General features: G+C 42.2%; 1 protein-coding gene across 1 annotated transcript in view; it reads right to left on the reverse strand.

Annotated features, from left to right (window-relative positions):
- The window catches only part of LOC308103156 (connector enhancer of kinase suppressor of ras 3-like), a 54,782-nt gene that overhangs the window by 18,291 nt on the left and 12,896 nt on the right, over window positions 1-23,595 (reverse strand). The window contains exons 2-3 of the mRNA XM_080453040.1: window positions 14,008-14,171; window positions 2,962-3,164 (exon numbers count right to left, since the gene is read on the reverse strand). Coding sequence (XP_080309166.1) covers window positions 2,962-3,164; window positions 14,008-14,171 — 367 coding nt within the window. The remainder of the gene's footprint in view (window positions 1-2,961; window positions 3,165-14,007; window positions 14,172-23,595) is intronic.

Below are 23,595 nucleotides of genomic sequence, written 5' to 3' on the forward strand. Positions count from 1 at the left end.
CTCTCTACAACAGTGCACTTTGTAAACACTCTGCCACACCTTATATAGATAGAGACCAGAGCTGTGTTGTGATGTCACACTGTGTTGTGATGTCACACAATACATTGACCCTACAGCATCAGTCTCAGACCTGTGTGATGGTGTGACGTCACATCCTATTGTGCAATTTTCATACTTTTGCATGAGACGGAACAGAACGACTCAGCTGGCTAAGGAAATACAATCACAAACATAAATGTCACAAAGGTGACATGCTTTGACATTTGATTGGCCAAAATGTATATAGGGCTGAAGTGGTTGATGTATGTTTTGTAATGATAATCAAAAGTAACTTGTAACTAAAGTTTTAAAATAATTGTAGTGGAGTAAAAGTATAATATTTGCCACTGAGATGTAGTGGAGTAGAAGTAAAAGTACAGACAATTGGAAATACTCCAGTGAAGTAAAAATTACCTCAAAATAGCACTTAAGTACATTTACTTACTTTACACCACTGATTTTCAGGCCATGACGCAGCCTGAAAATCTAACAGTGGCCTTCACATCTAGTCATTTAAATCTGCAAAGTAACAAGTAACTAAAAGCTGTCATATAACTGTACCTATAATAGAGTAAAAAGTGCAATATTTGCCTCTGAGACGTAGTGGGGTATAAGTTTAAAGTACTGGTTAATTTCCACCATTGGTGATTAGGAGTAATGCCTGCACAAGATGATGTCATGTTGTGTTGAAAGACACACAACAGCTGGCAGTGATCTGACGACACGATTTGTTGTGACTTCACACTGCCAGGCTCTTCGGGAATGCATTTCAAGTCCATACAAGCCGAGGAGTTACACAAGACGTTAACACTGCCAGGATAAATGGCCACCCAAAACGGCAAATAAATGTACAGTATGTTATCAGGTTGATGTGAGACACGAAATGTCTTTGCGTCGTCTTGCAGCTGTGTTGTTTTGTATTGCACTGGTTCTTGAACCCCCTCAAACCCCCAGGGGTCCTTGAGGGGGTTCAAGGGGGTCCCCAGTGAAATGAGTGTGATGCGAGAGTGCAAGAGAGACTAGCCAACAGCGACTCGGGACCCCTGAATCGCTGCCCTCCTCGCCCTCCTGTCTAGCATCAGGGCCTTGAGCTCTGCAGTGTTGTTAGCTCTGCTGTCAGGCCTTTTAAACTCTTAAAATGAGTACGAGTTTAAGCTAGAAGAGGCTAATCGAAACTAGCTGATCTACAAGCTCACAATGGGTCACGATGCTACATGTTGTGAGCCTGTATATCAGCTATTTTAGAACAATGTTGACGAAACCTGCCAAATCTTTTCTTATGGGGGACAGGGGCACAAAATCCTTTCAAATGGGGTTTGTAGATCGGTTTTCTTTTACGAGGGTCACTTGAACAAAGCCATTTCAAATGGGTGTCCGGCTGTCCGCGGTTAAACTTATATCCATTTTGGGGTCCTTGTCATGAAGATGATTGAGAACCACTGCTGCATTGAATATCAAATCAATGTTTTTTTATTTGAGAGCATCAGGTGGGGTGGAATGTGTTTCATGCTCCGACAGGCTCTATCGTCTCTGTCGGGTGGAAACCTCATATGTCCAAAACCGTTACTTTTCAGGAAATGGAAGAATAATAATAACCTGGGATCCAGTTATTATTTAGTCAAAAGCTCTGTTAATAATACTTTTCATTGGTTCAATATCTGCTACTTTTGATGCTTTTGTGTGACGCTGTAGTATGATCAAGTAGGGTGTTAATTTACAAAAAAAAATCACACAAATAATTAGAATATGGAGACATGAGGTTTCTGCCTGACACAGCGACAATATACATGAAGACCACAGGACGTCCTGAAGACGGATGGAATGTCTGGACTGGTACAGCTGTAAAACCACTGCTTTTAAACAAGCCTGACAGGAAGACACTCGTTAACAACACTGTTAACGTCCTCATCACCTGAATTCCTCACTGACAGTTAAGTGAAGAATGCCTCGCGTGTGTGTGTGTGACAGACAATTAAGTAGGCAGAGGGATTTCTCAAAGCCAAAAAAGTAATTGAAATAGGGACAAAACAGAACTCGCAAATAGCAAAAACTCACACATCACATCGCGCAGCGTTGTGAGCTTGTAGATCGCCTATTTTAGCTATGTTTAGCTCCATTTTGAGAGAACATTATTTTAAATTTGGAAGATTTTGCCTGCAATGACATGCCTAAAATAAGGATGCCAGAATGTGTGTGTGTGCAGTGGGGGCTTAATGGAAGGGCTTTAGGTGATGCAGCACAGGGCACCAACCTTGGGGGGGGGGGGGCACCAAACGGCGGGGCAAAAGTGAAAGAAGACTCAACCATCGCCATAAGAGCGCCGAAATTTCGAAGCAATGGGTGCTGAAGGAGCGCTAAAACGGTGAAACGCACCCGCGAAACGTACATTTTCTGCGCTGTTGTTTTGCCCAGCTTTTTGAATGTTTAATAATGGACCACAATGGAAACAAGCCGCTGGCTATTTTTGTGCATCATCCGTTTGGCGTCATCTTTTAACTCGTACTGTTGTATTTCAAAACAAACGTGTCAATGAAATATTAATTTAATCAATCAATCAATCAATCAATCAATGGCATGCAGCTGTGCATTATATTGTATATTGTAAATATGTATCTGATGAATCCCTTCACACAGACACACACACATTTTGAGTGGCAGGTACACCCACGCAGAGACTTCTTCATTTGTGCCCTGAGACACATTAGCAATCATGAACTCATACATTTCATGCACTCCCCAGCACAACACTACATGACCTCATACACACCTCATACTGAGGACCGCAATGGAAACAAGCTGTAAGTGTTTTTTGCGTTATCCTTTTGATTATGGTGGGTCAGATGTGGGTCAGATGTCATATCCTTATTTCATGATCAATAAAGATATCAATCAATCAATGGATTAATCAATCAATGCATTTACCTGTCCAGCCAGGCCAGCAGACTCTTGGCGGCGGCGATCAGCTCCACCACGGCGGTCAGGAAGGCGTTGGAGGGCTTGTGGGCGGTGACGCCGTCGTAGGCGGGGTTCTTCCGGCGCTCGGACGCCGCGTTGTGCAGGTTGTGCGAGGCCGACCTCATCCGGCCCACCAGCGTCTTCAGGTTGTCCGACTCCACGCCATAGTTCTGCGGGAGATAAAGGGTCAAAAGGTCACTCCTCCACGCCATAGTTCTACAGGAGATAAAAAAGGGTCATGCTTTTTGTCACAAATCACTTGGACTAACACTGCAATTCTCTTTTTTTTTGGACTGCCCCAAAGTCAATCAACCGCAAAACACAGCAGCTAGAGTTCAGTTGGCGTTTAGAAATACATTTTAAAATTACATTGTTTTTAAATCACTGAACGGACTTGCACCCGTTCATATTCTTGACCTCCTGACTCCTTACTGTACATACCCCCCGTAATCTTACATAAAAACTCATTAATATACAATGGCTTTCAGCTAGAGGGAACATTTTTCTTAACTTTTTGTGGGCAGTTTATATAGGGGGAAAGATTTACATATTTACGCACCGTAAACATACTGTAGATGTAATGTAATGCTACAGTATAATGTAACAATGTAATTCAGGGGGTGCCGTGGATTAAATAGTTACAGTATTTACAGGGGCGACCACCTGAGCCAAGAAAGCTGACTGGTCTAGTGCATTGGTACTCAAAGTGGGGTCCCCAGCGAAATTAGTTAATAAAGCATCACAATCATTTTAACCCCTTTATCCACATTTTATACTTTGGCTATTCAAAAATAGCAGATCTACAAGTTCATAGCGCGGTACTGTAGATGTGCTATTTCTGAAAAATCTTGAAAATGTGTGCAAATCTATAAATATATATTTTTTTAAAGGCGAACATTTTTAACATAAATCTTTGCTTCTGGACATCATATTTTCAGGTGGGGGTCCGCGGCCACATACATATCAATGTGGGGGTCCTTGGCAGTTTGAGAACCACTGGTCTGGTGCAGTGGTTCCCTATAGTCCCTACCTGGGGACTGGGCCAGATGCTTAACAAAGCTCAACAACGCATCGCATTGCAGATCTGCAATATCTATTGCTAACATGTTTTCGCTTACAGCGAAATTCCCAAAAATAGGCACACGCCAGGTTGAAAGTGCTTATAAACATAAATACATAAGAGGCAGACAGGGGGGGAGGAGAGACAGCTTGGCAGACAGACCAAAAGACCTAGACAAATGCTTTTATAAATCCCGGTGGGACAGCTGAGATCGGCACCCTTAGCCAAGCGGGGTTCACCCGTCGATATGATTGCCAGAAGACCAAATTCCTGCGACTATGTCGGGTCGAGACCACGTAACCCTCTGTCATAACCCGCAGTGACTGATGGAGCGATTAAAGCCACCAGAGTCATTCTCATGACCCCTGAACCCCCCCCCCCGCCACACACACACACACACACACACACACACACACACACACAAAACTCCCACATTCCTTGGGACCAGTCACCATAGCGATCATCTGACCAGAAAATATTCCGGCCTGCGTCAGCTTCAGTCAAAGCAAATCCTCTCAACTCAAATCACAGCGGTTTGTTCGCCAAAGCAAAGGCTGTTATACTTTCACACTAAGCTGTTCAATAACACTCCATGTTAAAGGGATAGTTCACCCCCACTTTTTTGCTATCGATTAGTCACCCCATGAAGACTTGAATTCATGGATATTTTTTTGTTTTTGTCTCATTCCTAAGCCAATAATTTGATGACCAGCGGACCGGTAGGCAGCCGTTCCGGTAGGAGACACAAAGGAGATTCTTTGCGTCTCCCACCGGAATCGCTGCCGGTCATCAAATTATTGGCTTAGGAATGCGACAAAAACAAAAAAAATGCCATGAATTCAAGTCTCCATGGGGTGAATGATCGATAGAAAAGAAAGTCATTTTGGTGGTGCACTATCCCTTTAATGTTGGGGGTCACTTCACTGCATGGGGTAAAACAGGAGATGTCAAGGACCTCGTGTTAGGTATACAATAGACCATTGGTTCTCAAAGTGGGGTCCGGGGACCCCAGGGGTCCTTGGGGGGGTTCCAGGAGGTCCCCAGCAAAATGTGTTAATATAGTGTCACAATCGATTTCAACCACTTTAACTGTTACAAAGGACAGCGATATCCGGTACTACGCCCGTATATGGACACAACGCCAGCGTGACGTCGTCTTGCGACCGCATGGCATCATATCCTACCCATAAATACCACGATTGTCAGATGGGATGGCGTCGGCAATTGTAGAGTAATAATAGCAACAATAGTAATAATAGCTAGATAAATATCAGGGCCTATCCACCATATTCAACGTGTGTGATTCAAGAACCATCCAAACTCGGCCCCCACCAACCATTCGCGGCGATCAGTTAGAAAGAGTCAGCCCAATAGTAAATACAGTCCTTTATAACTTGCAGCAACCTCTGCAACATTAACCATTATACTTTGGCTATTGAAAAATAGCAGATATACAAGCTCATATTGTGTCACTTCGTGCCGCACTCTGAGCTTGTAGATCTGCTATTTTTGAAAAATCTTGAACATTTCTCGAACATTTTTAACACAAATCTTTGCTTCTGGGGGTCCATGGCACATAACATTTTCAGATGGGGGTCCGTGGCCAAATACATATACATTGAACTGTAATAGACCATGGACCCATAACTCTTAAGAGTTATGGGTCCCTGGACCCTGTAAAGGTCCCCTGGGTGTACCCGGACCACACTTTGAAAACCACTGGTCTAGATGCATTGGCTCTGACCTATAGTCTCATGCGGTCAGACCTAGCCTCGCGTAGCCAGACTATATCACTGCGTGGATATGAGTCTGGTGCTTCCATGAGGACGTTTTTTTCCCCCAAGATCAAAACAATGGCCCTCGACGCAATTGGTTAGACCTACAACCAACTACCAATTACAGTCTCCCATATTCGAATACTGGGCCCTGATTGGTCCCCCACGTCTTCTGGAGCAGGAAATGGATTCTCTATGGAGCGGTGCCAGACCCAAATCGCAGAGTGTAATTTTTTTTTGCACTGGCAGATTCGTCTGGTCCCAGGCTAGGTCAGACCCACCGGTGGTCTTTACGTCATCAGTTCCAAACACCACACGCCACAGGGACATGTGAGATGCACTCTACTGTTAAAACAGGAAGTGAAGGTGGGGTTTGGTCGGAAGGAAATGAACACAGGAAGTAAGCCATGTCTGTGAGGAGCCGGTAATGACATCATGATAATGACCAGAGAGAGAGACAGACAGACAGACCAACACTGTCAAATAAGTCTCCAGCATAACTCTGCTGTCCGGCAGAAACCAGCTAACTCACAGCTTAACAGCTTAATGTACCTCCAAGCTCACAATGAGGTTGGAGGTCAAAAGGGGGTGGAGCCTGGAGTCAACAAAACCAGGCTCCGGTGGAGTTAGCTGGTTTAGCAGAAAGTTTGAGGATCCATTGGAGTTAGCTGGTTTTGTCAGCAGCGCTTTAAAAAAAAAAAACTCCATTGGTTCAATATTTGTTTTACCAACACACAGACGTAAAGGGTGTTCAATGGCCCTGATTTATGGAAAAAAATGCAAAAGCGTCAAAATGGAGCAACGATAAGTATTTCATATCACACTGAGACTTAATGTTGTAACATCATTTCACTACTTGTTAGATTTATTTGGGGAATTCGTTGCTTTAGATCACCAAACCTTTTCAGCTCGAGACCCAAAAGAGAATTTCAGTGTAGACTCAAACGTACAGAAATACATTATGAATTTAACCACAAAAATAGCCTATCAAATCAAAAAGCTCAAAATGTGCATTGGGAGCTTGTAGATTGGCTATTTTTAACAATTATTTTGACTTTTCTGGGGGAAAATCAAGGAATAATTGGGAAAACTGCTAATAGGACAGTAAACAGAGAAACAGTAAAGGTGAGAAAGAGAGAAGTCAGACTCAAACCGGGGGACAGCTGTGAAAAGGACTACAGAGTAGCCTTATGTATGTGGTATGCACTCTTAGACATAAGAATTATGTTGCAGTGGAATCAGCTGATGTCTAACTCTAGCCGTATGTAAGAAATTGATGTCATTTTGACTTTTTGACCACATTTTCTCTATCTTGTGTGCCGCCTGACCCCTAAACTTCTTTGGCATTTTTTACTATTTGGAAAAACATTTTAAAATAGTCAAAATAGCCGGTATACATAAACACGTTGTGAGCTTGTAGATCAGCTATTCGAGCAATTTTAAAATGTTTTTCAAAATAGCAAAAAATGGCAAAAAAAGTTTTAGACATTACTCTGTGATCCACTGGAGCTTGTATACGTATGTCATGGAACTGTAGAGTTACAAAATATTTATTTATACCTGTCAAATAGCAGACCATTCCATTATTTAAGTACAAGGTTAAAAATCTATTAAAAAAGATTCAGAGTGCAAGGGTCACTGGGAACAGTTGAGCTCTCGTGGCGAACAGGAAGCACATGTGACCCCGCCCACATGTCAAAGAGCCCCCCCCCCAGAGACGAGAATTCATCAACACATACAAGGACACACACATACTGTACATGCACGCAAACACACACACACACGACACAAGCGTATTGTAGGCCTACACACGGTTCTGTTCACTCTCTCTCTCACACACACACACACACGCTGATGAAAAGCCATGACAGCATTGTTCCAGTGGGTTCAGATCAGATGATGTTTGTTCTGCCGCTCTCGCTCTCCCTCTCTCTCGCTCTCTGCCTCCGCTCAACACTTTCCTCTCTTCCTCCCTTTCTCTTCTTCTGCCAGCTCCTCCCTTCCTCCACAACTCTTTCACAAGCCTCCAGGGTCACGCCGCACGCGCGCGTGTGTGTGTGTGTTTGTTTTCATCCTGCTAAGGAACCACATGGGTGGAGGCAGAACAGAGGACAATGCAACGAGCCACCAAAAAAGAAAAAAAGTGTGATGCTTCAGGCCGGTCCTTCTGCAGCATTAACCACAGAAACTTCAGTCCTATCCTGGGGGGGGGGGGGGGGACATTCAGTGGAAAATAGCCGATCTACAAGCTCACTCAGCTTTTTGGAAACATTCGAAAGATTTGTAGAATTCTTCTTTCTAGGTTTTTTTGTAGGAAAGGTAAAAAATGGGATGTTTTACAACCCATAAAAAGTCAAAACAGGTGTTTGGGAAGGAAAACTGCTTTAGGGACAGGGAAGGCAAGAGAGAGGGGGGGGGTGGTATGCAGTAAAGAGCCCCAGGTCGGAGGCTTGTATTGGGGGTTTGTATTTGAGGAATGATAGATGTATATAGCCTATATCGTAAGCTACTAGCTGTGAGGTCCAAGGCTACTACAGTACATGTGAGGGCCGCGTAGCGGCCCGAACCTCTAGTAATAGTATAAGCCCTCAGGGCTTTTTGTGTTATCCTTTAAGCATCATTGTACAATCGGACCACTGTACTTTTTGCTAACTGTTAATACAGTTTTCAATCAATCAAAACTGACCCCATCCACACCATTCTACATGATCAGCGGGGTGTGTGTGTGTGTGTGTGTGTGTGTGTGTGTGTGTGTGTGTGTGTGTGTGCATGCGTGCGTGTGTTGTCAACAGAACAGATATAGAATGATAAGAATGTCAGACTTGTTGCATCCTGAAAGTCTCTCAGGGCGCGCCGTTATGGCAGATTTATTGTGCACAGGGATAACATAAATGTATAATATTTATTTAAGTACTAGGAACCATGCACACAAGCACCTCAAAGTGTACATACGGTATACAGTCCTTTTCTTACTATTGTTGCTATTCTTTAGTATTTCTTTGTTCACTGAGAATTTTACTCTTGTGTGCTCGTACACAAGTTACAACAGTAACAAATCTTGAATCTGCACTGTACAGATCTACTGTACATGGCCGCGTGGCTGTTTGAGCTGCAGATGTTCAGAGAGCGTGTCAGGACGCCCAGGCGGACAACATCTGTCCCGTCTAAGGCAACACCGGCAGGCTCTCTTCATCAACACACTAACCAACACAGAGGAGGAAGAATGGACGAGAGACATGAGTGGAGACAGAGAGAGAGAGAGAGAGAGAGAGAGAGGGTGGAGTGTTTGATGTCCATGTGACGGCTTTGTGTCCCTTCTTCCGCCTCAGATTAAAGACTTCCATGTGCTGACAGCAGACTTGCTTCTCATTACAGACGACTGCAGCAGCTTTCTATATACACTCTTATGTTTACCATGTACATTTAAGCTAGCAGAGCATACAGTAAACGGCATGAATTATCTACATTGAAGCTAGCAGAACATACAGTAAACTGCATTAATTATGTACATTTAAGCTAGCAGAACATACAGTAAACCGTGTTAATTACTGGACTGAACACTGAACACGGTATAGTCACTACAGTCACAACAAGTAGCGTTTGTATCAGCATCTGTTGTTACGTATAACTAGTATCTCAGTACATGTTGGCTAACAGACAATGGAGATCAATATCATCATCAGTTCATTTATTTAACCCATCGGAAAACGCATTTACAATAAATGCAGACATTAAAAATCAAAGGAGCACAAGAATACATGGCTAGTGCTACATCAAATAAAAACACAGTTATGGTTGGTGATCAACAAGAAAGGCCATTGTTTCTCTCCCTCTTCCCTTATTAAGATTCTCTGCTTTATTACTCCGTCTCTCTCACACACACTCTCAATTCCCCATATGCCACTTTTTCTTAGCTTCTCAATTAGTCAATATTGCCGAAACAGAATCACTTTGTACTAACATACATAAAGAATATGAAATACTATTCGCCTCAGTCACTTGCAGTGCAACAGTATTTCAAATTCATATTGTAAATTTTTCTCTCTGCAACTCGTCTTGGCCAGGAGGAGCTTAGAGATTTCCCCACAAAGTGAAAGGTCACAGTCTCAACCAAATCCGGTCAAAAGTGTCAAAATATTAACTCCCTGGTTCCTCTGTGGGTCACGGCTGAGGGTCAGTCAGTTCAGACATGTTTGTCACATGACATCTGCTCTCATAGCAGGAGGCGTCACTCGGAGCCTGGTGGCCTCTATTCATGTGCCCCACGTCCCACAACACAAGCAGCCCCGGCACCGATTGTATAAATCCACATAGGACAGCTACTGTACAACCGTCTGACTGTCAACAATGACAGTTTTTCAATAATGCTTTTTACAGCGTGTGGCTCTGCAGGAAGTTGGCCATCTATGAGAGGGTCTGTCTGTGTGTCTGTGTGTCCAGACCAATCAGCGCCAAAGTTTGTGTGCACACTGCCAGTAGGCCAAAGATCGGACTGATTTGGAGTCATAGGTCATGGATATAAAACATTTTCAAAAATGTTTGAAAATAGGGCTGATGTATGTACTGTATAGCGTTTGTAAAGCAAATGTCACGCACAAAGGCAATTCAAAGTACTTTAATATGTATTATTTATTGTTTGTGTATTTTGTCATTTGGTATGAAATATGGATGGACCCCGAGTCTGAAATAAAAATACAACTTGTTTAAAAGATTCTTTGTGTGAATGAAGTGATAACGCAACCGGTTTTCCACATTTAATCTCTTGTTTTGTAGTGAAACTTGTAACATTATCTGACTGCACACATACAGTAAGTAAGATGTCCACTACATCACTACTGTACATCACGTCTTCAAGTGAACTTGATAAAAAGAATATCGCCACTCTCCGGTGAACACCTTGTACAGTTTGTCCAAAACATTTACTTTTCAGGAGATGAAAAAGAAAAAACAATAACCTTCCAATGGATCCAATGGAGTTATTATTTAGTCACATTGTTAATAGTTTCAATGGTTAAATATTTATAACACAGATATATTTAACAGCTTTCAACCTGGCCTCCCTTGTTTGGCCATGTCATTAGGTGAGAATTTAAGTTTTTTTTTTAAAGTTCTTGTGAGCTTGTAGATCTGTTATTGTCGCAACTTTCAAGTATTATATGCTGTATATTGTATGCTCATATATTTGTTTATGAAAAACAAAAAAAAGATGAAATATGGAGATACAAGTTTCCTGCCTGCCATACAGCGTCGATTACTGTAACATACTAGCTTGGTTTGTTTTTATCAACTAGTACAGTGGTTTTCAACCCTTTTCATATCAAGGTCCATTATTTATTCGGCATTTGAGCCACAGAATATTTTTTTATCGTTGGATACGATTTTGTCCACAATTCCATGCTGTATTGATGTGGTACCATAGGAGAGACAACAGGCAAGCGTTGATCAAAATAACGATTATTTAATTAAGTAAATGCAGATGTTTAACAATAATTTAACTCTTGAGAGCGTAAAATGAAACCAAATGGACCCGTAAGGGTCCATTTGGTTTGATTTTACACTCTCAAGAGTTAAAGATCTATAAGGGTCCATTTGGTTACCAACTCTCCATCATTTAGCTGGGGACCACCTGGAACCCCCTCAAGGACCACTGGTGGTCCCCGGACCACTGGTTGAGAAGCACTGAACTAGTGTGATTGTGACAGAGTGGAGGCGCTGCGTTCAGAAGATAACAGACAGCATGATTATTTTCATGAGCACATTCTCTGGCATGGAAGTCAAGCCATAATAGAAACCAGTCATATCAATACAGAGATAAGACTCCAACATAATGGCTGATTGACAGTCAGTTAAGATATTATCTGACTGCCACACAGTGGTGTAAAGTAACTAAGTACATTTACTCTAACTAAGTACTGTATTTAAGTACACTTTTGATGTATATTTCCAATTTTCAGTACTTTTACTTCACTACATCTAAAAGGCAAATATTGTACTTTTTACTTCATCTACAATTATTTGAAAACTTTAGTTACTATTTCCTTTGTGGATTTTGATTATTATTACAAAGCATACATTAACCACTTCAGCCCTATATATATTTCGCCCATTTGAAAATAGTCGATCTGCAAGCTCACAAGAGCTTGTAGATCTGCTATTTTCAAAATAGTATTTCTATATTGCAGTATTGATACTTTTACTTAACTCTCTCAGTGCCACGCCCCGACATATCCCGAGTTTTTCCCGAGTACCCTCAGTGCCAGCACGAGAAATCCCGAGTTTTTACTTTTGACTGTGGTCGCGCTATTCTGTATATTTTTCATGATCACTTTCGCTTCCTGACTACATCAGACTCACCCGGAGCCGGATGTAAAAAAAAAAATTCATTTCCGGGTCACGTTGTTTTTCTCCGGTGATTTTCGGCCAGAATAGGGAAAGTCACGGTTTTTCACACGGTATAAAAAGCGAACGGAGAGGTCCACGTCTACTCTCTTTGGTCTGGGTGACGATCAGTCATCGTAGTCGTGTATCGCATCGTAATTTAGCCCGATCAACGATTATCGAAAATGTCAACATCCGGTTCTGACCGGATATGACGTGAGCCTGTTTGGGAGGGGGCGAGTGAGCCAGCGAGATCATCAATGTGTCGATTTGTTGCTCTCTACTGGTAGAACTGTATTATGGGTTTAAAACCCCAATCAGATCATTTATTTGAATGAAAAATTACAAAATTTAAAAATTAAAAAAAACTCAAATTCCTGGCAGTTTGGGAGTACTTTATGAAAATACTCTTGGCACTGAAAGAGTTAAGTAAAAAATGTGTGCACTTTTTCCACCACCAAGGTGATAAAACTTCACTTCTTTACAGCACACTTAAACCTGAGGCATAAGAGGCATAGTGAGACACACTATGCCTCAGGTATTTCCATACTTTTTTTTTTAGCTGGTAGATCAGAAACTTTCAAAAAAGGTTTGAGAAATTCTGAAAAATATTTACATTGGTCCTATAGGTACATTTTGATGCCAATACTTTCGTACTTTTACTCAAGTCAAAAACAAAATAGGAATATTTATTCCACCACCGTAAACACACAGATACAGAAATGCATACAAAGAGGGAGACAGACAGACAGACAGACAGACAGACAGACAGCTGAGCCAACATTCCAGTGTAATCCCTGGTTCCTGATGGCAGCGCCAGCTCCCAACCCCACCCCCAGCTCCCAGCTCCACCCCTCCCCCCCATAAACAGCACACACTGTGACAATGCAAACACACCTGACTGAAACTTCAACACCTGCTGTCACAAACAATGTGGTTTCATCCATACACTGTCATGTTGCTAGGAAACGAGCCCAAACACATAAGCAACATCCACTCGGCTATTGGTTGCTTAAAGGGATATTTCACTTTCAAAAACATTTTGGGTCATTTTATCGTCTACTCAGGCTTATGTGAGCCCCCCAAGACAGTTTTTAAGTTGCTTGATTCAGAATTTAGATATTTGATATTTATTTTATCAGACACTTCCTATACAAACCCATTATAACTACAAACTACATTTTTAACATGTTATATTCATGAAAAACACCCATCCTTGGTTCTGGTGACTCATCCTGCCCTCCTAATACGTGAGGGGTATTTTGATAATTTTTTTCATAAAAACAATACAAAAAAATTATGAAAAAAGTAATTGAAAAAACACGGTCTCCTCACGTATTGGAAGGACAATATCAGTCACCAGAATCAAGGACGGATGTTTCCGATGAATCTAACATGGTTAAATGAAGTTTGAAGTTTACAGTTATCTAAATACTGAATCAAGCAACTTAAAAACTGATTGGGGGTGCTCCCAAAAGCCTGAGTAGAGTGAAAGTGAAATATCCCTTTAACCTCTTAAACCCTATTTTATACAGAAAATAAGTAGCAAAAATAGCTAATCTAGATATGCTAGTTTTGAAAACATAATAATAATAAAGTTGGTGTTGAGTGTGTATGCCTAGTCCATGCCCGCCTACTTCAGACCACAGCACACAGTGTGTCTGTGGGGTTTACAAATATTGAGCTCACAACGCGTCAACGTGCCGTGAACTTGTAGATCTGCCATTTTACTGAGCACTAAACCAGCGCGCGATTAAGTATAACTGAGGCTTAAAACACAGGGTATACAGTAGTACTAACCAGAGCACACAGCAGGTCTACAGACTCCAGGACCAGCTCCTGGTGGCCCACTCGACTCACGCCCAGTGCCAGGAGGTCCTGGTGGGTGATTCTCAGCAACCTCTCCCCGTCTATCTGCTCCGTCTGGAAGGAGGCGATGTACTGCTGGAGGGTGTCATCTAGACCTGACAGAGGATATGAGAGGAGAGGAGATTTAAATGAATGACTGAAAGAATAAGATTGCGGATACAAGCGACCAAAATGAGTTTTCTCAGACGGGTGGCCCGGCCTCTCCCTTAGAGATAGGGTGAGAAGTTCAGTCATCCGTGGGAGACTCGGAGTAGAGCCGCTGCTCCTTGACTTGGAAAGGAGCCAGCTTAGGTGGTTCGGGTATCTAGTAGTACTGATGCCTCCCGAGCGTCTCCCTAGGGAGGTCCTCGCTGCACATCCCACTGTGAGGAGACCCCGGGGCAGACCAAGGACCAGTTGGGGGAGGATTATATCTCCACACTGGCATTGGAACGCCTCAGGATCCCCCAGGAAGAAGTTGCTAATGTTGCTCTGGAAAGGGAAACCTGGAGCTCTCTGTTAGAACTGTTACCACCGCCCGCGACCCGATTCTGGATAAGCGGTTGAAGATGGATGGTTGGATGGATGGATGGATGGAAAGCAAGCCTGAGAGACAAGACCGTCTTTATTGAACTTTCACTAAGTCTTCATAACCGGCTTTCATCCACTGTCTGCCTACAGGCATGTTCTCAATGTGACATCAGTCCAACTTGTCTTACAGATTCTATTATCCTGTAACTTTAACATAGCTAACTCTCCCACATGTTACATCATTGTGAAGCACACAAAAAAATAATTATAATAACCACTTTCATACGTGGCGCGTTATGAGCTATTTGTCATACGAGATGTATATAGGGCTTAAGTTGTTAACATGTCTGTAAAACACAAGTGTGTGTGTGTGTGTGTGTGTGTGTGTGTGTGTGTGTGTGTGTGTGTGTGTGTGTGTGTGTGTGTGTGTGTGTGTGTGTGTGTGTGTGTGTGTGTGTGTGTGTGTGTGTGCATGTCCATGTGTGTGAGCTCTGCACACCTGGGGGGTCTCGGCCTTTGTCAGAGGTAAGAAGGGGGGGTTCAATGGAGGAAAAAAAAGGTTTGTTGGGAACCATTGTACAGAGTATAAATTAGGCTTGACACATCTTAATGCTTGCTCATGCATCCACCTATCACAACCCCTTAGTTCTTTTTTGCCTCCCTCCTTCTTCGTCGTCTCTCTCTCTTTCTCTCAATCCATCCACCCTTCTGTCCCTGTGCCTTCCGTTTTCTCTCACTCGCACGTGTATTTTCCAAAGTTCCGTTTGAAACATCACAGGGTAAATGTACAAGGAGACAATGAACAGTTTCCCCGCTATTAAAAATCTTTCATTCACAATTCTAAGCGTGAGCACTACTAGCCAAAACGCTGCCGTACAGCACGCCGGTATCGCTTGTCTAAAAAACAGTTCTGCTCTGCAAGCGGCACAGCGTTGTGCGCTGGGAGTATAAATGAAGCTTGAGAGGATTGAGTGAGTTTCTTCACAAAGAGCTCCATTCTTTCCGCCAGAAGAGAGGATGCGTGTTATGATCTCATAGCAGTCTGACAGCAGCACACACACACACACACACACACACACAGTGTCAACACACACTCTCTATTGACTCTGTGATGAAGCATCACTGACTGCTGTTAACACCGTCCCGACACAACGCCACAAAATCACACAACTCTGTGTCAACCTTCCATTTGAAATACAATCCAAAACTATCTCTGGTTTTGGCATGGACGGATTAAAGCTGTTCCACGTTCCAAGTCTTGGAAAATCGTTTTTTCACAAACCCTGGTGATTAAACGATAACATTCTAAACAATAACTCTTCACAAGATGAAACCGACTACTGGATGAGCAGGTTGGTGCCCTGCATGGTTGCCTCTGCCATAGGTGTGTGAATGTGTGTGTGTGTGTGTGTGTGTGTGTGTGTGTGTGTGTGTGTGTGTGTGTGTGTGTGTGTGTGTGTGTGTGTGTGTGTGAATATGGGTGAATGTGAAAAACATATGTAAAGCGCTTGGAGCCTTAGGAAGCAACGGTTCTCAAGCCATGTGGCCAATAGGTCAGGAGCCTATACTCCTGTTTCCAGAGTGTGAAGCTACCAATATCAATATCATGGGGGGGGGGGGGGTCGCTTGTCTAAGGGAGAAGTGATAATTACCTTTCCTTTGGCCTCCTGAAAGGTGAATTTTCAGGGCTGTTTTAAAGGAAGCCAGTGAACCACATTTTCTTATGGGGTCAGGGCATTCCACACTTGGGTGGCAGTGCTGTAGAAGGAGAATTTGCCCATGTTTGTTCTATAGGTGGGTGTTACCAGAATCGTTGTTTACGCTCCCTCTAGTATTGGGTCCCATTTTTATGGTCTTTGGTACGACCCGGTCAGGAATTGAACCCCCGACCTTCCAGTGTCACAGCGGACGCTCTAATCACAAGGCCACTGAGCTGGTGCATTGGAGAAAGGCGCTATATAATGCAGTCCATTTACCATAACCCATGGACATTTGTCAGGTATAACAAAATTAACAAGCACTTTAATTCATGTCTTTAAATCACAGAATGTGTTTCACCAAAAAATTGAAGCTTTACAGAAAAACAATGTTTGTGTATGCTAATTTCAGAAGAATACTGTATAATATATACTGTAGGTCACCTCTAGCCCTGCACAGTGGTGCTTTACTGCTTCATGCTGACTAAAGCCTGATTTATAAATGTGTCTCATTGCTGCGTTTGTTTGCCTAAAATAGCAGACCTACAAGGTACAAGCTCACAACGCGTCACATCCGCGACGCGTTGTGAGCTTGTAGGTCTGCTATTTTAGGCGTGTGAAACAACTTAATGACAGAGTATAAATTAGGCTTAAGGGTGACGATGGTGACACAGAGACGTGTCACTACAGGCACTTCATCCTCGGCGAACAGGGGCTGTGTGTCCACACAGAAAGTGTTCTTTGACTGCCAGCACTGTCACTCTGCACTGTTGACCCGCATCTCTATCATTTTAGATTTCTTTGGCCATTAAAAAATAGCAGATATGCACTGTGCCGTGCTATGAGCTTGTAGATCTGCTATTTTTGAAAAATCGTGAAAATGTATGCAAATATTTGGTATATACATTTCTAACTCAAATCTTTGCTTCTGGGGGGGTTCCTGGAACAACATATTTTGAGATGGGGGGGGGGGGGGGGGTCTGCAGACAAATACATATCAAATACATTCATGTCCAATACATTCAAAAAAACTGTTATGATTTAAAAGACATTTGTAGAATCCCCAGAAGCAAATATTTGAGTTAAAAAATGTCGCTTTAAAAAACATATAGGCCTATATTCAAAGATTTTTCAACAACAAAAAAGCAAGAAATAGCAGATCTACAAAACACAAATATATATATATTCAAAGATTTGCACACATTTTCAAGATCTTTCAAAAAACTGCAGATCTACAAGCTCATAGCGCGGCACTCGGTGCCGCGCTATGAGCTTGTAGATCTGTGATCGGTGCGACTCTGTGCCTCGTGCTGAAAAGTTGAAAATATTTGAGCTTTTATGCGCATCTCAAAAACCGCCACAAAAATGTCATGTAGAATAAGAAAACAATGGCTTGTTGTTGGCGACAGGGTTTGTAGCGAGAAAGGTGTGGAGGAAGGAATTGCAGCGGGTCCAACAGTAAACCCAAGTAATCCATGTAATCTGACCTCTGGGAACAGGGGTCAGGAAGAAAGGATGACCCTTGGTAGTGAACATAGAAGTAGGTCACAGAGCCACAGTGTTAAAACCCTGGAACCACGCCGTCACATGTACATTATGTACAGTTTTAGGAGAAGGAGGGAATCTATGGCATATGCAGGTTACGTAACGTACTGTAGGTAACTTGGCCTAAAAAAAAACTCATCCCTGTTAGCACTCTATAGGGCCTGGACCCCCTTCAATGACCTCATGGGGGTCCCAGCCTGGACCCCACTTTGAACACCACTGGCATATTGAACTACTAACACCGGCAGAGTTTAGAGTATTATAATGTTTTAACCCATTCAATCCGGGAACGCTGTCATTTTAGAATTTAGCTATAACCATTATTTTATACTTAGACCTGAGAGGAGAGGATTAATTAAAAAATAGCAGATATACAAGCTCGTAGCGCTGCACAGAGTGCCGCGCTACGAGCTTGTAGATCGCTATTTTTGAAAAATCTTGTACATTTGTGCAAATCTTTGAATGTATATATGTTTTCGAGCGAACATTTTTTACTCCAGGTCCCTGGAACAAAATATTTTCATTTGCGGCCAAATACATATCATTTTGGGGGTCCTTGACATGAAAAAGTTTGAGCACCACTGATATAGAAACATATATATAACAAACAAAATATTTTTATTTTTTACAAATGTTCGCTTTAAAAATATATATATTCAAAGATTTGCAAACATTGTCACGATTTCTTTTTCAGAAATAGCAGATATACAAGCTCATAGCGCGGAACTCTGTGCCGCGCTATGAGCTTGTATATCTGCTATTTTTGAATAGCCAAAGAAATCGAAAAAATACAGAGATGCGTTCCCGTATTGAATGGGTTAATCCCTGTAGTTCAGCTCAAGGGATGGAGCCATCATCATGACACACTGCTGGTACCATTCCCACTGTGGTCACTGGTCTGTGTAATAACAACAAACACACTGACACGGTAGCACAGACACTTGAGAAATGCATCCACCAAATGGTTTTACGTTTCCAGCTGCACCGGCAAACTGCCCCCCCCCCCCCCCCCTCCCACAAGGGTGTGTGTGTGTGTGTGTGTGTGTGTGTGTGTGTGTGTGTGTGTGTGTGTGTGTGTGTGTGTGTGTGTGTGGTCATTAAAAGCACAGCAGGGCAGCTCTGGCTCCTGGTAGGTTTGGAATGCCACACCGAGCAACAGATGGCTGACACTGGCTGAACGAACGAGCAGTGGTCAGACAGAGAGAGAGAGAGGAGGAGGAGGAGGAGGGGGGGGTGACATAGAGAGAGAGAGAGAGAGAGAGAGAGAGGGAGACAGACAGACAGAGAGGGAGAGAGATCTCGTAATAAGCTAGTAATGTGTGCTACCTGTCAACTATGTGTTAGACCAAATGTAATGGCTAGGATACACTCATTGCAAAACATGTCAGAATGCTAAGAGCCCACGTAACGTAACCAAGTACAACTACAGAAATAATAATAATATGACAAAGTAACGTCTGTTTATCCAATATGACACCAAGCCAGGAGCTTGTCCGTCCGGAGTTTGTCACTTCTGTACAAACCGCTATGAGTGCTGTTGTCATGTGTGTGTGTTGCGCGTGGCTCAGACAGGCTGGATCCTGTTCGTGTCACCTGAGGAGGCTGATGTCTGTAAACAGAACACACTGCCAGCCTCCACACACACACACACACACACACACACACACACACACACACACACACACACACACACACACACACACACACACACACACACACACACACACACACACACACACACACACACACACACACACACACACACACACACACACACACACACACACACACACACACACACTTGAAACAAGTGAAGTGACGTGTTTTGTTATTATTTCAACACAGTGTCACACTTTGTTTGTTTCTTGAAACTTCTCTATGGATTGGAATCAATCAACCAACATACTTTTCCTCAGACTTAGTAGAAATTGTTAATTCTCAGGCAGTTCAAATTGATAATGAGGGGCCAAGACAGATTTACGTATACCTGGTTTCTGGTACTCTTTTCCTATAACCCCTGTGCGTTACTATCTGCTGAACACAAGAATGAATTGCTAAGAGGGACGACACCAGTGGTTCTCAAAGTGGGGTCCTCGGGGGGGGGGGGGTCTTTGAGTTTGGGTTGATGGTCCTTGACATCAAAACGTTTGAGAAGCTAGACTACAAAACAAAAGACAATAGGACAAACAAAGCACTAAAAAGTCCATTAATCCTCAGGGAGGTTCGACAGCACAAATTACAGCCAAAGTCTTTGTCAATCCACTCAGACACTCTGCAATAAACCACAACTGGAGCCAACTTTCTCTGTTGAGCAACAAGAGCAAGCCGCCGTTGATTTAATTTGTAGTCAAAACATTGCTCTCGTTCTGTTGCAATTCCATCCTATAATATCGTCGCCCAAGGCCCAATGCCCGAACGTGGTTCCATTTGTTTCAGATTAACCCAATAGTGTCACTTTATTCAAGCATGAAAGTGTTTTAAATTGCTTTGATTACAAGTTAACGTCTTTCAATCTGGTGTCCCTATTTTGGACATGTCATTATAGGCAAAACGTTTCAACATTTTTCAAAAATATTTAATATAATTTAATTTTTCCCTCCAAATGTAAAAAAAATGCTGATCTATAAGCTCACAACGCGTTGTCATGCAATGTGCTCTGAGCTTGTAACTCTGCTATTTTGACTGACTCCATTGGTATTCTGTTTTGTCACCATCTCAATAACTTTTTGGCTGGGAGAAATCCCTCTGCCAACATACAATGTCTGTCACACACACACACACACACACACACACACACACACACACACACACACACACACACACACACACACACACACACACACACACACACACACACACACACACACACACACACACACACACACACACACACACACACACACACACACACACACACACACACAACTTTCCCACACCCACATGAAATATTCACAGGCCGAGCTCTGGTTGCTAGGGGTTACCTTTCCAAACAAAGAGGGATGAGTGTGATGAGAGAGTTTGACACTAGAAGAGAAACACCTGCTGCACAAACCAAAAACCAACATTACAACGCTATAATAAAACAATAAAACTATACACTTTCAATTGCTCATTTGTTGTGACGCAATATGCATGAACGAGTGACACGATTTGTCCTCCAGCCAGGTCTAAGAACAGCTGGTCGCTTTTATTGTCTGTCAAGCTGCCAAAAGCAGACTCTTCATTTGTAGCTAAAACATTTTATTTGATGTATTCATTTTATTTATTTACGATTATGCGTATGTCCTGCTACACTTAAATGTCCACCGCTTGAGACAGAGACCACTACTGTGTAATTAAGAGCTTAAACCATAGAAAAGCCTTAACCTGCACAGTTTGTGAACAAAGCTTCAGTTTAAAAACACATGAGAACTCATGGAGGAACGAAAAAACTTTAGTTGTAGTTTGTGGCAAATGCTTTGCCATTGACGGAGATCTCCGTCATTTCAAATCCACCCGTTCACCGCCATTGACGGATATCTCTCTCTTTTTTTCCCCACAGAACCAGGAGATAACGTGATCCAAAGATGTACTGCTCCATTCACTTCCTGGTTAAAGTATTCGGGGAAATATCCTGTATCTCGGCTCCTGTGTTTTACTATGTATTTTTGGCGAAACATGCTATTTTCAAAGGCGTATAACAAGCAAAAGGGAGGTCGCGATGACATTTTTCTTTTCTTTTCACAGAAGCACAGTGAAACCCTCCGTGATTAGCAACCATCAGGGGATCGATCATACTGGAGATAAATATTCTGTGGTTCTTGAAGTCAGAATGCTTAAAAATGTCCCCAGTTCAAATATGATTATTTTGTGGGGGGGTCGAGGCCTGAAAAGGTTGAGAACCACTGTTGTAGAGAGACACAGGAAGGTTCAGCTGAACTCTGCTGCATGGAACCACATTGGTTGCTGATCAATCAATTGAATTGATCAACTGAACGTAATTGTAATGCTGCATGCATGCATTAGGGCCGGGGGCGATGTGGACAAAATCAAATATCATGATATTGTTGACTAAATGCCTCCATATCATATTGCGACGATAATATATCATTTTTATACATTTTTCTCAAAACAGGGAAAATACACAAATCAACAAACTCTACAAACTCTGTGAAATTAGCAGATCTACAAGCTCACAAAGCATGCGATCACTCTTTTAAAATATCTTTCAAATTAAAAAAGTAAATAGGACTTAATTGATATAAAATCAGGGAAAGACAACATTAATCCATATCACGAGATTACAATATGCAAAATCGCAGACGATATCTAGTCTCAAATCACAATATGGATCTACTGTAATGTCAATATATATTTTTCATTTGAAAGACCCTCAGTTTGGCATGCATTATTACCACGGACTCCCATGATTGTTACGGGTCCATTTGGTTCCATTTGTACACTTTCAGAGTTACAAACCGCTATGGGTCCATTTGGTTCATAATCCTCCTAACTATTCATAATTTTAGCTGGGGACCCCAATGAGCCCACCTCAATGCCCCCCGAGGGTCCCCGGAACCACTGTGGGCAAACCAATCCAGAGGTTAGCTTTCTAGCGGTGAACGAACCGCTGAAAAGTAGGCTAACGTCAGTTAGTCTACATGTGTGCACTCTGTGGGCTCTCATACACAAAGACTGCAGGTTAATCATTAAAGAGATAGTTCAGCCCAAAAATGACTTTCTATGGATTAGTCCCCCCGTGGAGACTTGAATTCATGTTTTTTTATATATTTTTTGTCGCATTCCTAAGCCAATAATTTGATGACCAGCGGACCGGTAGGCAGCGGTTCCGGTAGGAGACACAAAGGAGACTCTTTGTGTCTCCTACCGGAACCGCTGCCGGTCATCAAATTATTGGCTTATAGGAATGCGACAAAAACTAAAAAAATATCCATGAATTCAAGTCTCCATGGGGTGACTAATCGATAGAAAATGGATATGAGCTTGTAGATCTGCTATTTTTTTAAACGTTTTGGGAAATGTGTGCAAATCTTTGAATATATATTTTTTAAAGCATTAAAAGCAAACATTTGTCTTTTGTCAAATGTTCATTTGTCAAACATTTGACAAATGTCTTCTAAATCCTAACAGTTTTCTGAAAAACTATTGTTGCTCAGACTTTTTCTTGTCAAGGACCCCCAACATTATATGTTTTTGGCCTGCCGATCCCCATCAAACTATGTTGTTCCAGGGACCCCCAGAAGCAAAGATTTGAGTTAAAAATTGTCTTAAAAATATATATATAATATATATATTCGAAGATTTGCACAAATATTCAAGATTTAAAAAAAATAGATCTACAAGCTCATAGCGTAACCAAAAATAATGGTTACAGCTCAAATCTAAAATGACACAGATGCGTTCCCGCCGGATTGAATGGGTTAATCATTAATGACAAAGATAAAAACAAACAAAGTCATTTAGACTGTGAGGTTTTTCCACCTTTCACCCAAACGTTAAGAAAAACACTTATCTCCTGGACTTGACAGTTTAACACATATATGTACCTATTGTGGGGCGATCGTTCAGGGAAAATAGCTGATCAACTGTACGACAGTGGTTCTCTAACTTTTTCATGCCAAGGACCCCCAAATTGATATGTATTTGGCTGCGGACCCCCCATCTGAAAATATTTTGTGCCAGGGAACCTCCATAAAAGATTTGTGTTAAAATGTTTAAAAATTATTCCAAATGTTAAACTTTTTTTTTTTTACGAGCGTTGTGCTTG

Source organism: Gymnoscopelus braueri (assembly GCF_963280865.1).
Source record: "Gymnoscopelus braueri genome assembly, chromosome: 16".
NCBI classification, from domain to species: Eukaryota; Metazoa; Chordata; class Actinopteri; order Myctophiformes; family Myctophidae; genus Gymnoscopelus; species Gymnoscopelus braueri.